This window comes from Branchiostoma lanceolatum, chromosome 1, assembly GCF_035083965.1.
Source record: "Branchiostoma lanceolatum isolate klBraLanc5 chromosome 1, klBraLanc5.hap2, whole genome shotgun sequence".
NCBI lineage: Eukaryota > Metazoa > Chordata > Leptocardii > Amphioxiformes > Branchiostomatidae > Branchiostoma > Branchiostoma lanceolatum.
Genome location: NC_089722.1, coordinates 9392727 through 9409595, shown reverse-complemented (window position 1 = coordinate 9409595; position 16869 = coordinate 9392727). Strand labels below are relative to the sequence as shown.

Genomic DNA, 16869 nt, shown 5'->3' with positions numbered 1-16869 from the left:
ACACAGTATTTCTATGGCGCGGGTACAAAATATAGTGCGGCCCAAACTCTTGAAGACTGGGTAGAAAGTCGCATGTGAGAGGCATCCATGTGTAAACTGTGCTGTGTGGTGTAGAAATATGTCGTTTTTTTATCTCCATGAAAAATGGAGATATTGTTTTGGGTGTGTCTGTCTGTGTGTGTGTGTGTGTGTATGTGTGTATGTTTGTGTTTCCGCACCACTCCCGTCAGCGTAACTCAAGAACCTCTTGATGGATTACAATGATATTTGGGATGTGGGCAGGTGTTGGGAAGCCGAAATTTAAGGTCGATTTTGGGCCCCCTGGTATGTGACCTTGGTACTGCAGCAGAACTGCAATTTTTGTATCTTTTGACCTGGACGTGCTGTGGTCTTGATTTTTGGGTGGCAGATAGCTTGTGATGTAATAAAGAAGTGGTGTAGGTTTGGGCCCCCTAGCGGCTTCCTCTGAAACTGCAAGGGCGTTTCTGTGAAAATCTTCTAAGGAGAATAACTGAACAAAGGAACAACGGATATCCATGATATTTAGTATGCAGGTAGCTTAGATAGAGATATACACTATGAAGTGCAAATTATGCTAATTGGGACTTAATTTGCATAGCTAATGAGGAAAATCTATATTTGCAGTGTTTTCCATTAACAGACTCAAATACATGTAGCGTATGTAGTTTATGGAAAGTGGGTCATCAACAGATACCAATTATGCAAATAAATTCCTAATTTGCATAATCAATGCAAAACACCATATCTCATCTAATTGGAAAATTATAGGACTGTCAATATGATACTTAGTAAACAGGTAGCTTAGACAGAGATATACATAATGAAGTGCAAATTATGCTAATTGTGACTTAATTTGCATAGCTAATGAGGAAAATCCATATTTACAGTGTTTTCCATTATCAGACTCAAATACATGTAACATATGTAGTTTATGGAAAGTGGAGCATCAACAGATACCAATTATGCAAATAAAGTTCCTAATTTGCATAATTAATGCAAAACACGATAATTCATCTAATTGGAAAATTATAGGACTGTCAATATTGCAACATCTAAGTTAGATAAAGGTGTTTATGACCAAGCATATATTATGCAAATGTGTAAGTCATTTGCATGAATAGAATTGTTCATGGAGATATGAGGTCGTGGAACTCTTGTTACTATAGGATTTGGATGGTGGACCATTGCGTATAAATGCGCCTTCTCATTATGCAACTGCCTCTCGGGGTGAGTCGACTGCAGTTCAATGACCTCTCGCAGAGCGCTGTTTCAAAGTGGGCGTGAAAAGCCGATACGCCGACAGAATTTTTTTGGTTTTTGAGTTATTTGTAGGTTGTACCCTAAACTCAAACATATTCGTTTTTCGTATTTCTCAAGTGCACCTCACTGTAATTTTTACCGCGTCGAAGCCAGTCACCTTTTGGCCCTTAACTGTAGAAATTCCCGTAGGCCGAAACTGACTGTGTTCTGCTTCCAGTACCATAACTCAAGATCCTTTAAATGGATTTGTTTGAGTTTTGATCTGTAGGTAGTGATTGAGGTCAGGATGACGCAAGGCGATTTTGAGCACCGTTGCTGTTTCTCCAGGCTTTGGAGAATTATAGGTTCGTTTGAACCTATGTTTATGAATGAGAAGCTCAAATCAGCCTGCAGGCCGCTTTTCATTGAGGTCATGAGGGAAGAGGTCGTGAGGCATGCGGTTTGTTTCCGTTCGTTCGACACAGCCATCTGGAAGGTGTGGTACAGCCCGCCAACTAGCTTCTCTCCAAGCAGAGGTTAGGCTCCTGCTTGCTACACTGCCTTGGTTGCTACCTAGTGTTATACATGTAACAAACAACTACTTGGACATAAATGGAAACAGGTTTTAAGGAAATCTTTATTCCTGGTAAAGAGGGTATCAAACACCTTAGCCCACGCCGCAAACACCATAATTACTTCACGGAAGCTTGTGTCCTAGCCTGACTAATGCTTTAATCATATTTTCAATCCGGGGCCGGGCGGGTTTTCTTAAACGAAAGACAAAAAAATGAATATCAAGAAAATACACAAGAAATGGTTAGGAGTACTTTTTTACGTTTTGTTTCTTTCATTGTCTTTGATATCATATATTTCGTTCCTACAGGCTGCCCGGACGGGGCCCCGTTTTGGAAATGGGACCAAAGCATCAATCGCGCTCCTAGTGGCCGGCCCGACGATTACCACCCCAGCCAGCGAGAGATTTTGTAAACACAGTTTAGTTTAATTTTTGTACATCATATAAGTTTCTACATCTTGTTCTACGTTGTATCGGTGAAAACAACGGCATCCTGGGCATTCTTTACGTGTTACGCATTCTCGAGAACACGCAATACAGATTACTCTGACAAAATGAGAGGACAACTTAAGATCTGAAGGGTTATCAAGACTGGTTAACATAGTAATTTATGCTAACTGCATTCATTTTTCCAGCTATGCCTATGGAGTAGCCTTATTAGAAATACCCTTCGCGTGTGAGACAATTTCTCAGAAGGATTCTCGCCCCGGGCTGTAAGGCGTGACCTGTCGGGAATGTGTCAAGCTTTTGTTCTGTCGCTCAGTAAGAAGAGGGTGTGACAATCGCTGACATACTTATGATGGAAATAGTAAGCCCTGCAGACACATACGGGCGGGCAATTATCATGCCACTATAATTTGTTTTCTCAGATGTAGTTTATTCGGCTGCATTGTAATGGTAACTTTGAAACAAATAGAGTTGTCGAACCATTTTTTTAGCATCTTCCCCTTTCTTGAGCTAATACCTCGTTACAAATAAGAATAAACCCCGTTGTCGCGAATCGAGATTCCCTCAAGCACGGGATTGATCCCAATGCACGAATCCTGGTATGGACGGTCCGAATCCGGCTCCGAGGGGGGCGGGGATCCCGATCAGAAGGTGGATTTGGCGGATCGAATCCAGATCAATCCCGTGATTTAAGTAAATCCCGATTAGCGAATCCTGGTATCAACGGGGTTTTTAAAAGATTTGATCATTCCGGCGAGATTTGGAGAGATCTTTTAACAAGTGGCCACGTTTGCCTCAGGCTATGCGTGCGTCAATACCTTTTTCATCACTCCCCTTTCGTGGCGTAAGGAAAATATCTAAGATGTGAAAAACAGGTTCTACCATTACTCATCTTTTATGTAAATTGTAAAACGCATGCACAGGACCAAAACACACAGGATTGAAGTGGTCCGACGCGTAGTTGCGGTGATCATTAGACCACAGACCTCTTCTGAGAACACACACGTCCTGAGTTTGTGGAGAACACTTGTTGAATCCAATCGGAAACATGAAGGTTGCTGTCGTTCTGGTGTGCCTGGCTGTTCTGGTGGCCATCGTACACTGCGCTCCCGTGGACAGTAAGTATTTCCTACCTCATCCCAAAAAAAGACGAAAACGCAATTTCCCATAAGCAATGCTGTGTTCCATTGATGTAAGTCTTACCCCCGTACTTATCGGATAAAAGGATTCTGGACAGAAAAGTCTACCTAGACTAGGTATGTATGATATGTCAACAACATTAAATGTGAATTTGAAAAAAAATGGTTGCTTTCAAATACCTCTGTTTTTCTTTACAGATGCAGAAGCCAGCGCTCCTAACAAACACGGTCAGTAGACTTTATAAACGGAAATCTGGCTTATCAATTTAGTCATTGTAGTCGCCCCTCTGCTATCTTGTTGTTCAGTTACCCCAGTATTTGTCACGTGCCTTGCCCTTGTGTCTTGTGAAAGTACAGTCAAACCTCCAGTCGTAAGGCACATTTTATGCAGAAATGTTCTCTGTGGTTTTATGTTCGCGGTTTTTTTATGTTCGCGGTGAACCTTTAACCATCGCGAACATTTTGTCCAATACTGTAGCAGTATGTGACTATAGCACTGCCGTGAAATTAAAACCACCACGAACACTTAATTTTCCCCTTAGCGCGAAATAAAAACCACGCGAACTCAAATGCATTTACAGTAACAGTCCCGTCCAAATTGACATCGTTGTCTTGACCAACGGGCCCTAGTAACTAACCATATTCCCCAGTCCCTTGAGTTGAACTGTAATACCGATTCTCGATCAAAGACACATCGGTTATTATCCTACCAATAAAAACGGCATTGAAAGCAAATTTCTAACTAAGCTTGCCTTTTTCTTCTGTCGTCCACAGAGCTCGCTCGGAAGACCGTGCATGAGTTGGAATCCCTTGAAAAGAAAGCAAGCGAAAACCATAAACTGCTTCGTGGTAAGTCAGCATATCATTTACCAATCTAGCCATGCCTTGTCTAATTCATGGTATCGATACGCGATTGCTTTATTTTCTTGTCATCAGAATTCTCAGATCTGGTCAAATTGGATGGATGGATAAGGAAGCATGTTTCTAGAATGTCAAATTTTGACTTTGTTTTTTTTATTCTGTGCTACAGATGTTGGCTTTCGTGAGGAGGCTGGACATGCTCTGAGTATGGCCAAGAAAGGAGCCAGTCATCTGAAACACAGCCAGCTCAAGAAAGGTACGTTCTACACAACCACCTGAGTAGGAAGCGTTTTAAGTCTCCCTCACGCGAGGCTTGCATGGGGATTTTCAAGTAGATGACATTGTGACATGCAGCGCCCGGGGCGTTGCCAAAATAAGATTACATCTTCCACCCAGATTTGACTGAACGTCTCAGACTAGCGTGTCTGGGTGACATGTCCCATTTTTTTCTTGACAGTTGGTAAAGAACAGCGCACTCTTTTGTTTTGTGGCCCCCATATGTCCCAGTTCTTTTCTGCTAAAAGAGGGCAATGGGCTTCGCTCCATGGCATGGAAACCTAGTACATAGTCGTTCAACCTGTTCTGATGTTATTCTAAAACAGTTGTGGAGAGTCCAGGTACAGATCCAGTGATTGCATTTAATCAAAAGACTACAGAGACACCATAATACCGTCTGTGCAAAAGGTTTCATTCACTTCTCGGCTTCGTGGTTAGTTAATGATCTTCTCACACGAATGACACTTTATACGTGAAAGAGTTGGTCGTGGACCGGGTGACCGGAAAGGAAAGGAAGGAAGGAAGGAATGAATGAATGAATGAATGAATGAAGACCTTCATTGCACACACATACCCAACAGGGTTTAGTACAGGTCACAACAGAAAACATCACAGTTTGCAAATACACACATATATACATACAAATATAAGCTTGCACTAGTCTAATGATTACGTTAATTTGGCCTCTTCTCGCTTCTTAGTAATATTGTAAATATTGGTACAAGTATGTTTGATGATTAATGGTTTATCTAAAGCCATTAGAAATATGAATTTTTCCGCGTTTCCAAGATGTATGAAATGGGGAAACCTACACTGAACTAGTTTGTAAAAAGCAGCTCTCTCTTCGTTGTATAAACTACATTCCACTAAAAACTGTTGCTCGTCCTCTATCCTATCTAAATTGCAATGTCTACATGTTCGTTGTTCCGGGGATGTGCGGTTATGACGTCCGGTTTCAATGTGAATAAACATGCTCTACAGTGAATATTTACTACCAGTAAACATCTAGACCTGGAACAATATGAGAGTGTTCTGAACTGTGGGTGTAAGTGTAACGTTACCATTCAAATCGTTAAACGTTTCCTTTACGTTACAGCGGGGGAAAGACTGGCCCATGACTTCGGGAAAAAACGAGCCAAGCAGTTGCTGTCCAAGCTGAAGGGCAAGAAATAGAGCAAAAGAACGGTGTGTGTTGTAAAGGTTGACTGAAAGAGGTTGATACAAATAAACGCAAAAAATATTTTCAATCTAATCGCAATGTAGATCTACTTATTTGTAAACAATATAGGACATTCAAATGCACAATTACTACCGTCTGATGTTCCTGATACATTTTGTTGGTCGCCAAATCATGACCAGCATTCTTAAAGCTGATTTCTAACCGCTCTTGTTTTTCTGTCTTTCTGTTTAAAAAAAAAAGACTTTAGTTTGAATAAAATAACCTATATGACTTATGACTAAGTCTCCTCTTGTTCGTTTCTTTTTACAGGCTTGGCGAAAGCAGCACTGGCGTAGAGACAGCGTGGCCGACACTAAAAATCTACTTCGATCTAACGTTAACGTACAACTCCATTTGATTAACATTTAGAGTCTAGTTTGTGCCTGGTACTTTCGAGATTTCTTCGGTGGTTGGATCCTGAGCTTTGAAGTCGGCGTCACCTGTTCTTGTTACAGACTATGATAGTATTTTAGTCAAATAAAACTTTGCTGCTGAAAAAAACGTATTGTTGTCACACTACTTCTTTTGTCTTGTTGAGCGATTAACGTTATATCGCATGTTGCAAAAACTACCAGCTCAGAACCGGTACCCGACAAAATGATGAACTCTATGGACACTTTTTGACTGTCTATTCGGATACTGAATACATAAGACTGACAATTCCCGTATGGAGGGGGAGGGCGGCAAGTTCGGGGCGTGCTTAATAGAATCATTGAACGTTTATATTTTATAGAAATAACAATGACTGAATTCTGTGCACTCTAGTCCAGCCAGGCTAATCAGTATTTCAATTTTGATAATATGCACATTGGTAGGAAGATTGTGGTTTCAGTTTTATGACTATTAGGAAGGTGAGTTCATATCTAGCTTTCATCCTTTGTTTTTCCATAAGATTGCTGTTCATTTGCTCTTGAATTTGTTAAAGTTAGTTTGTAGACAAGTCTTGCCACTGGCCACGACAGGGCGACTACTTAATATGCAAACACCCTAGCCCTTTCACGACTCACAAGGAAACTATCGTGTAGCTGCTAAACTGGCTTACAATTTACTTTAATCGTCCCGTAAATATTTGTTTAGCACATTATTTAGTAACTTCATGTTTTGTCGCCTGCCGTGCATGAAAAGAACTTAAAAGACGGATCATAAGACTGTCATGTCTGTTGAGTTTGCCAAATATCGTTGCTAACGCTTCAGTCACACATTACATATGTACCCAATACGCCCTCCTGACAAATGATTTGATGGCGACTTAATTATTCAATCTACCACACGGGACGGGGTATTAGTAGAGTAGAGTAGAGTAGAGTAGAGTAGAGTAGAGTAGAGTAGAGTAGAGTAGAGTAGAGTAGAGTAGAGTAGAGTAGAGTAGAGTAGAGTAGAGTAGAGTAGAGTAGAGTAGAGAAGAGTAGAGTAGAGTAGAGTAGAGTAGAGTAGAGTAGAGTAGAGTAGAGTAGAGAAGAGTAGAGTAGAGTAGAGTAGAGTAGAGAAGAGTAGAGTAGAGTAGAGTAGAGTAGAGTAGAGTAGAGTAGAGTAGAGTAGAGTAGAGTAGAGTAGAGTAGAGTAGAGTAGAGTAGAGTAGAGTAGAGTTTTCGGTCAGGTAGGATGTACATGCCAATTTGCATTTCTGAACTCCTTATTAAGCACCTCTCACTGGACCCGTGGCACGTTGGTGGCTTCGCTACGTCCTGGATCGGATTTGTGTTACCCTTGACTTTATAATCCCATAATTTATAATGGGAATATAATGCAAAACTTGTAATCAAAAATACAACAAAATACACAAAACGTGAAAAGGTTCGTTTTTTATCGATGAAATTCATTGAGAGCTCTGTCAAATTGCCCGGTCGCAGCGAGGTCGCCAACGTGTCGCAAGTCTAGTGAGAGGGGGTATTCACAGTCCTTCTCTTACGCCTACTAGGATAAATTGAGGTGTGATATCGGAGCTAGTTGAATCCATAGCCGATACGTAATTGATCAAAAGTTCACTCCACTCCAGCAACGAAAAAAGAAAAACTGGTTGTAGTTCAGAAAGGAAAATAAGCACGTGGCTTATAGAGAGACGTATTTGATACATGTGCAGTTTCAGTCTCCTACAATAATTGTAACTAAGTCACGGAAATTCCCCTTTTACTACTAATTGTACCTCTCTTGATCTGATGTTTTCTTCTGACAAACTTCCAAGTGTGTATCTTGAAATCAACTCAGTCGCTCATAAAAATCTGTACAATTAAGACATTTCAGTTTCAAGAAGATCTGTGCCTTCACATTTCTGCAAAATTCGGGATCAATCGGAATCGGGATCAATCCCAGTTCCTAGGTGGATCTTGATTCGCGAATCCTGGTGTGAACAGGGACTTTTATCATTCTGCCGAGATTTGGAGAGATCTTCAAACTGGGGGCCACGTTTGCCTAAGGCTATGCGTGCGTCAATCCCTTTTTCATCACTCCCCTTTCGTGACGCAAAGAAATAATCTTAGATGTGAAAAACCGGTTCTACCATTACTCATCTTTTATGTAATTTGTAAAACGCATGCGCAGGACCAAAACACAAAGGATTGAAGACGACCGACGCGTAGTTACGGTGATCATTAGACCACAGACCTCTTCTGAGAACACACACGTCCTGAGTTTGTGGAGAACACTTGTTGAATCCAATCGGAAACATGAAGGCTGCTGTCGTTCTGGTGTGCCTGGCTGTTCTGGTGGCCATCGTACACTCTGCTCCTAGTAGTAAGTATCTATTACCTCATCGCAGAAAAGATGACAACGGCGAACTCAGTTTCCCATAAGCAATACTGTGTTCCATTGATGTAAGTCGTAATTTTCGGATGAAATGATTACTAGTATCACGGTCAGTTCACCTTATCAAACGTAAATCTGACTCGTCAATAGTCATACCAGCTTTCATTTCGTCTATTGTTTGTTAACCCGGTATTTGTCTGCCCGCAATGTCTGATTGTCAGTGCTTGTTTGGTAAAAGTGCAGTCAATCCTGGCCGTACAACCATCTACCACAACCAACAATCTCCATGCAGTCATGAAAGCCACATCAAACTTTCAAACTTAAGTTACTTTTTTTTTTCTTTTGACAGAGCGCGAGGTCGCGAAGAAGGCCGTGAGTGAGTTGAAAACCATCGGAAAGAAAGTGAGCCATGACCACAAGCTGGTCAATGGTAAGTCGACATACATGTATCATTGTGTCAATTCACCGCTGAATTCCTAAGAAATTTGCTCAGTCATTCATCTGAGCCAACCTCTATTACATTGCTTGTCTGTTAGTAATTCATGGTTCATGTATCAATCGCTTCATTTCCTTCTTAGCAGATTTATGGCTGTCATGTTGTGACTCACTTCGTAATTCTATATTACAGATCCTAAAGTTCGTGCTGAACTTAAGAAGATCAGGAACGAAGCAGGGCATCTGTCTGCCGGGAAGCGCGCCTCAGGTAGGCCCTGCATACTCACCCATGTGAAAAGTGTGGTCGATCATACTCGGAGGCCCGAATGGGGTCTTCATCTTTGTAAGAAGATGACATCTTAACATGCAACAGCCAGGGCGTTACCAAAAATAATCTCGCCACCCGTTGGATCATGGATGACATTTTCCCACTACACCCGCCATCCCTTATACAAACGTCTTTTTTTGGACATGTGGTAAAGCCAAATTGCAAGCTGGTTGTTAAGCCGTAAAGATCAGCGAACTCCTTTGAGCACACACACACCCACCCCGGACCCAGCTCTTACCTGGTATCAGGCTCCACCCGCAGGGTATGGATAATACCTGTGTAGTGGTTCAACCTGTTCATTCCAGTATTGTATGGCTTGTTATTCAAATATCACCGTGGTACAGATCTAGAGATTACATACAATCAAAGACTACAAAAGTACAATTATAGGTCTGCGAGAAAGATTGGCTAGCTTCTCGGCACCGCGGAGCTTAGTTAATGGTCTTCTCACGCGGATGACGCAAACTTTAAAGAGTTGGTTGTGCACCGTGTGAGCGATTTAGTAGGGAGTTCCGACATGAATGTTTTCTATAACACTCTTCAAGCAGGTAGAAGACAAAAGAAGACAGAGAGAAACAGAGATTGGACTCTCTTATTGGTTGCACTACTCAATGTAATTGCAGTCGCACGATATCTAGCATCATAAGCGTCCCTGACTGTGCATTAAGAAACATATATGCTCTACAATGGACTAACAATTCATCTAAACATCATCGGAAACGACTTGAAAGTGTTTAATTTCTCGATTGTGGATGTAGATTGTTATTAAAACTATTTATTTTTTGTTGCAGCTGGCAAAAAAATTGCTAAAACAATGGGGAAGAAGAATGCCCAGAATGTCCTCGCCATGATGCATGGCCATGGGCACAAGAAGTAAAGTAAGGAAGCGGTGTGTGTTGTCAAATTTGACAGTAATATATTGATACAAATATATAACAAAAAAGAAAAACTGTAAGATAACTACAATGCACTTCATAGTACAGGATATACAAAGGCTGTCCGATTTCTAAAGCTGATTTCTAACCGCTCTTCTTTTTTCTGTTTAAAACAAGACTTTGGTGTTCGGCTTTTGGGTCATGACTTAGAACTACGAGACTTTAAAGAGATTGACTGTTATCAGAGACAACGCGTTGGACGGTAACGTATAAAACGTAACAGCTCTTCGGAGAACGGTTTGAATGAAAGAACTTCTGCAACTCATGACTAAGTCTCCTCTTGTTTCTTTCTTTTCGCAGGCTTGGAGAAAGCAGCACTGGCGTAGAGACAGCGTGGCCGACACTAACAAAATAGTTTTATTTCGTTCTAACGTTTACGTGGTAATCCGAGATCTTACAGACACAGACTGTTCTGCATAGCAAAGTTTGAAACACACTTACCGGTAGTAACTTGTTCAGGCTTACATATTGAACGTAACAATTCCCAATTCCAGTCAATTTCTAGACAAGTGTAAACGCCTTCAATTTATCACATATTCATGCCTTTTTCAATTCATCGAGCGACAATGTGGTAACTTTATTTCAAATACCGCATGGACTCACTGCTCTTTGTCGAATTACGTTGGGAAAATGTACTACAAATACCCTATTATTGTTCACAAAATAGAATACGAAACAGCTTCAGGTCTTGTCCAACTCCACATGATATTTAGAGGCTAATTTGTGTCTTGTACTTTCTAGTTTTTTTTTGGTGGTTGGATCCTGAGCTTTTAAGTCGGCATCACCTGTTCTTGTTACAGACTATGATAGTATTCAAGTCAAATAAAACTTTGCTGCTGAAAAAAAACGCATACTGTTGTCACACCACTTCTTTTGCCTTGTTGTGCGATTATAACACATGTTACAAAAACGACCAGCTTTTTTTTTTGTTACTGTCCATTCGGATAGAATACATAAGACTGAGAATTTGGATACAATAGATAAGAGCTGAAGAACAAAACTAGGATATGTACTGCATTGTGATGCTTACATTGTGTATTTCACTGGAACCGCGACACGTTGGCGACCTCACTGCGTTCTAAATTTGATTTGATTTACCTTTGACTTTATGATGGGAATATCATGCAAAACGTACAAGTATGACTAAAAAGACAACAAACCACACAAATCGTAATAACATTCGTGTTTTACCAATGACATTCGTTGAGCGCGCTGTCAAATTGCCCGAACGCAGCGAGGTGCGCCAAAGCGTCGCGGGTCCAGTGAGATAGGGACTAGGACTTTTTAAACATATATAGTTTGGACGATATTTAGCCGTACCGGTTTAGCTAAACACTCAAGTGATATTTTTATCACCTCAGTTTTGTTGTGTTTTTGCGTCATTCTTGACATAGAACATCAAAACTTTGAGCTAGTTTTCCATCTGTGAGCACATGATGGCCTGACAGACAATATTCCAGAGTAGGCTAGGGCTATAGGACTCACTCACAACCTGGGTGGGGGAGGGGGTGACAAGTTCGGAACGTGTTGGAATCGTTGAGAGTAACGTTACATGTATATATTTTTTCTTGAATAAGAATGGTGGAGTTCTGTGTACTATAGTTACGTCAAGGTCCACTCTTGTCTCTGTTTGATACGTTTTGGACGCGGCGTCCAGATTTTATTTACCTGCCTGTGGATTTAAGGTTCTTGTCTAGTACAATATACATGGAAATGACTTTTTGGAGGCTATTCAGTATTTCAGTTTTAATAATACTGTATGCACATTGATGGCAAGAGTATGGTTTGGGTGGGATGAATTAGAGAAAGCTGAGTTCATATCTTGCTTTCAACCTCTGTTTTTTTAATAAGATTAAGCATTCATTGAAGCTCGTTTGTAGACAACTTTTGTCACTGGCTACGCCAGGGTGACTTCCCGGGTTCGATTCCCAGGAGCCAGGAGACTGTACTACTAGTCCCGTGCGTTTTAACTACTTGATATGCAAATACCCTAGCCCTTTCACAACACAAAGGCAAACTATATCGTACAGTTGGAACGTTTTCTCCGGGACACTAAACTCGTAACTTTTGGCTCACAGTTACCGCTGATCGTCATGTAAAGCTTTGTCTAACACCCTATTTCCTGATTGTATGTTTTGTCATCCGCAATGCATTAAAAAAATAGAAAAGATATAAAGACAACCATTTCTGATGAGTTTGCTATATGTCGAACGTTGCTATGACATATGTACCCAATACGTCCGCCTGACACTAGACTACTAGTACCATCCTCCGTAGTAACTATTGGCTCAATCTTTTCGCTTGGTGGCCACAGTTACTGCGGACGATGGTACCTAGGTTATACTGACTTGGCGGCGACTTAATTATTCAATCTACCACAGAATCGTGGACGGGGCATTTATCCGTTTTCTGTATTCTATCTTGCTCACGATTTGAGAGGTACCTTCGTTATATACATCCTAGCTTGTCACTGCTTGTGTTTACACAATCTCTAACTGGCTGGGGTTAATGACCATTCGTAATTTTGATAGACTTTGATGTTTTTGTTGATTGTGTCTCTGTGTTACACCTGTGGCGCAGTATGGAAATCACTTCTCCCCAGAGATTACTTCTGGAATGATTCTCGCCTCAGGCTGAGGTATGCACCCGTCAGACCAGCAGCAATCATCGCGGCCCTTTTGTTTCCTCGTGACGTCCGGAGAAAACTGTGACCTACTTATCTTTGAAAGGAACTCTCGACTACATGCGCAGGAACGGAATCACAAAAGGGTTTTACGTCATCAACAACGTGCCTGCGACAACCTGTAGCACACAGAGTTGTCTTAGCAATAATTTAAGGAATAAACGTTTGGGGCCGGGGACTCGTAAGGCGGTACTCGTGGTAGAAACATGAATAAGGCAGCTTATCTGTTGCTTCTGACTCTTCTAGTGGCGTTTGTGCAAGCGGGGGAGGGTACGTATTGTTCACTTATTCATTTATTCCACGTGGGGAAAAAGAGCACACAATGCGTTTCCCGCCATTACTTTAAGTTGTTTTACTGTCATTTATTGTGACCCTGATTTGGTGCTGGTATGAAAAACATTTGCAGGAAGGCAATAACTACCATTTGGCATAAAAATCGATTAATAGGGAGAATCATTAATGTTTAAACCTTAGAACCAGTATCATAAACAATACGTTAAAATCAACATTATTTTTCTTTTCATTTATTCATATACTTGTACGTAGACTTCCGAAAGTCGCCGTACTTTTGTTGTGTCAACAAGAAATTTATTATAGCCCCGCGGGAAAAGTTGTCAATGTTACAGATAGAATTGTGCCATAAACCGACACAATCACAACATTGTCTAGCCTCCTTCGCAGACTTCCTATAACGGCGGCGTATATATTGGGGGGGGGGGGGGCAAGGTTCTCTAATGCCGGCAAGGGAGTTGTGTAGCCATGGGAGTTGTGAAGCCGAGGGACGACCGCCGAAACGGTCCCCGTTGTATTGAAAGGCTCTCGAAATACTGACTGTCCTATATTCGATATATAATTCTCGTGACTTGGGAGACAATATTCCGTCTCATATAAGTTAGAAACCGAGGTAACATACATGTCATATAAACTAATGAAATTGTTGAAACGTTTATACAATTTCACAAGATCATAGAAGTGATTTTGAAATGTGCTTGGTTTGTTTCGTTGTAGTGAACGACTTGTTAAAGTCATGGAAAGACTTGGAAACCCTGAAAAATATTGCCAGCGGTGACAAGGCACTGTACAATGGTAAGTTGGAATAAAACTTACAAAACCGACCTAGCGGCCAGTACTTGTTATTTTTTCATATTTTCAATTGATCTAAGGCCACAGCAAGTAATTTTTATGGATGACATCAGCGCGCTCATTAATTTTCGCCTGATTTCGAAATAAAAAACAAGAAATTTCATTGCCCTCCGACGGTGGTCAAGATGCCAAAAATTGGCAATTATGTCGTAAACGTTGACAGTCTAAGGTGTTTCATTGCATATGAATACCCAGTGTAGTTCCTGCCCATGATGGTATAATAACAAGCTGTTTTCTGCATTTGTTCTAGCAAGGACATTATATGAATAATGGGGGGGGGGGGAGATCTAGTTAATTGAGCTGTATACACAAGGTGTTTCATCGCATATGAATTCCCAGTGTAGTTGCTTCAGATGATGGTACAACAAGCTCTTTTCTGCATTTGTTGTAGTTAGTCTTTTGAGATGTATACACATCTACAATGACATGTTTACATTAAATCAAGGAGGTTTTATATTATATATGAAACCTCATTGGTTGAATATAGGAATAAAAGACCTGTTGGTCATGATATCATATTTCGTCGCCTCAATTCTTGTTTAACAAGACGTATGATCTCAAAATTTGAAAATATAGGAATGATGTTATTTTTGACCCGCCTTGTTTTTTTTCCGCCCTATCTCATTAATTTTGGAGTCTGCGGAGGATGTCATCCATAAAATTTACTTGCTGTGGCCTAAGTAGAATAGAAAAAATAAAGTTTTAATTCATTCCTATTCGAAATGTTTGGTAAATTTATAGTAGATTCTTCGGCATTTCTTTAATCGAAGACATTCTCATCTACCTGCTGGACAACACAAACATCAGGTCTTAACAATGTATTAATCAAATGGATATTTTATTGTTTTGTGTGTATTGCAGTAGGTTCAATATGCGCCAGATTGTGATGTTGTGTGGTGTATTGTACCTACCACAGATGCTGCGTTCCAGAAAGAAGCAGAGGAGACTTTAGACAGGATCAGACGTGTAGTGACGAACATGACTCCTGACGAGCGACAGAACAGTAAGTCCTGCGCCATCTTCATTTCCTCAATGTTTATTCATAATTACACACATTAAATACGTCTGAAATTATCCAGATTCGGCGTGGTGGCTCTTACTTTGGAGGCAGACATTGCGTTTTTCTCTGGTTATTAGATATCAAATAGATAGAATATAGTTTTTTCGTACATCACTTTCACGGCATGAATTGTAACTAAAAACTCGCCCACCCAACCCCTGCACCAAGATAATTATCCGCCATCTTGTGATTGCATCACATGAAAGTTCCGCCGTCTTTTCGGACATTTGAAAAGAACAGTCCATTCTTCTGCGGTAATTATAAATGTGGAGCAGGCTTCGCCTCCAGCTTATGCACGATTACAGTGTGTTTAGCAAACAATGGTTTACACGCCTCTGTAGACAGAAAAATTCCTGTCCAACAGGATTCTTTTATCATGACTTCGCTCGAATGCTTAAAATAATACATAATTTTATACGTCACTGCCCTCTGTGAAACTGTTTCAACATCTGTGGCTGGGAAAAGTGCAATATGACTCAGTAGAATTCAGTTGCTATTAGTATTGCAAACGGTTATCTTTTTCTTTATCTTACAGTGCGGCTGAGCGTAGCCAAGCACATCGGACCACAAGGAGCTCAGAAGATCTTGGCCTTCTCTAAGATGTTAAAACGTTTGAAATCAGATTTCTTAACGCAAATGTCGTCACTTTGATGTATTTGCTCTTGCGTTATACTTTTTAGCACCTTTTGGTACTTCAGATGTAGGAAAACTCGTTACGTTGGGTTGTAGCATATATATATATATATATATATATATACGATACTGTTGTGGTACATTTGTGACGTGGTAGCTTCAGTGAACAGTAAGCAGATATTTAAGCCATGGCCAACTTTCCGAGGTACGTAAAGACTTAATAAAAGATAAGGGCAACGTAAAACTGTTTCTTTATTTATTTGTATACATTCTCCTTCTTGTATCATCGTGACCATATTTGTCCATGTATGTTGAAATCATGTGATTAATGTATTGTGTACGGTCAGTATGTGCCTGTTGAATTCGGTGGTATATGCATATCCGTCAGTTATGAAGAGGCATGCGCATTACCTGTTTTTGCTACAGCTGTATGCCACTATGTGTATTCATGTGGAATAAAACGTTTCTGCTGCTGCATACGTTTAATCAGGCTTTTTTTTACTATTAGTAAGACAACTAATTCCCTGTGTCCTCAATAGTAATCACCAACTTACAAAGTATGGGAAGATCTAGAAATCACAAATCCCCAACTGGCTTAGCCTGGAGACCATCCTTTTCAACTTTGGTTCGCTCCCAACAGTCGCTACAGGCTGGGCTGCAGGCTACTACTGGCTATGCTGTTATGTTCTTACAAAACATATAACAACATACAGCGTACATCAAATCTGGGACACACATTAGATTTCAGAGTGACTATATGATGTTGGTCTACTTTGGGTTGGGGGCGGGACTTGTCTCTCAAAGAGAGACGTCTCTCAAAGAGGGACAAGTCCGAAAAATTGACGATGCTTAATCTACACTTGTTTCGCTAGCTTTTAAGGAAAGCGATCTCACTTTGACCATTCATTACTGACTTTTTTTCTGGCTGGACAATGCCTGTCTCCATTCAGAATGTCTAAACCGATGGTTTGACCTTTTCTATTCGAGAACACAAGGTGGTCTGATTGACATCGAATGTATTTCATACAGCCAAACTGTAAACAACTCTGTCCGCGGGCGAAGAATGGCATTTTACTGACCCGGTGACTCCATTATCTCAAAAAGCACAATTTGAAAAAAAACAATTATTTCTGT

General features: G+C 40.6%; 2 protein-coding genes across 4 annotated transcripts; both read left to right on the top strand.

Moving 5' to 3' along the window:
• Positions 1–3218: 3218 nt before the first annotated feature.
• Positions 3219–11067, top strand: LOC136432552 (uncharacterized). 3 transcript variants are annotated; one of them, XM_066423925.1, is made up of 10 exons: positions 3219–3399; positions 3619–3648; positions 4195–4269; positions 4451–4537; positions 5654–5742; positions 6047–8506; positions 8868–8948; positions 9147–9221; positions 10073–10159; positions 10517–11067. In XM_066423925.1, exons 1-5 carry the CDS (start codon positions 3330–3332, stop codon positions 5728–5730), a joined length of 339 nt encoding a protein of 112 aa, XP_066280022.1. In that variant the 5' UTR covers positions 3219–3329; the 3' UTR covers positions 5731–5742; positions 6047–8506; positions 8868–8948; positions 9147–9221; positions 10073–10159; positions 10517–11067. The 3 variants fall into 3 exon arrangements, with proteins under 3 accessions (XP_066280022.1, XP_066280042.1, XP_066280031.1); XM_066423945.1 differs by lacking the exon at positions 5654–5742 and having other exon boundaries at positions 3220–3399; XM_066423934.1 differs by lacking the exons at positions 3219–3399; positions 3619–3648; positions 4195–4269; positions 4451–4537; positions 5654–5742 and having other exon boundaries at positions 8331–8506; positions 10073–10170.
• Positions 11068–12866: 1799 nt separating this feature from the next.
• Positions 12867–16210, top strand: LOC136432546 (uncharacterized). Its single transcript, XM_066423913.1, has 4 exons — positions 12867–13169; positions 13908–13985; positions 14959–15045; positions 15638–16210. The coding sequence occupies exons 1-4, from the start codon at positions 13106–13108 to the stop codon at positions 15751–15753; spliced, it is 345 nt and encodes a 114-aa protein (XP_066280010.1). The 5' UTR covers positions 12867–13105; the 3' UTR covers positions 15754–16210.
• Positions 16211–16869: the final 659 nt, after the last annotated feature.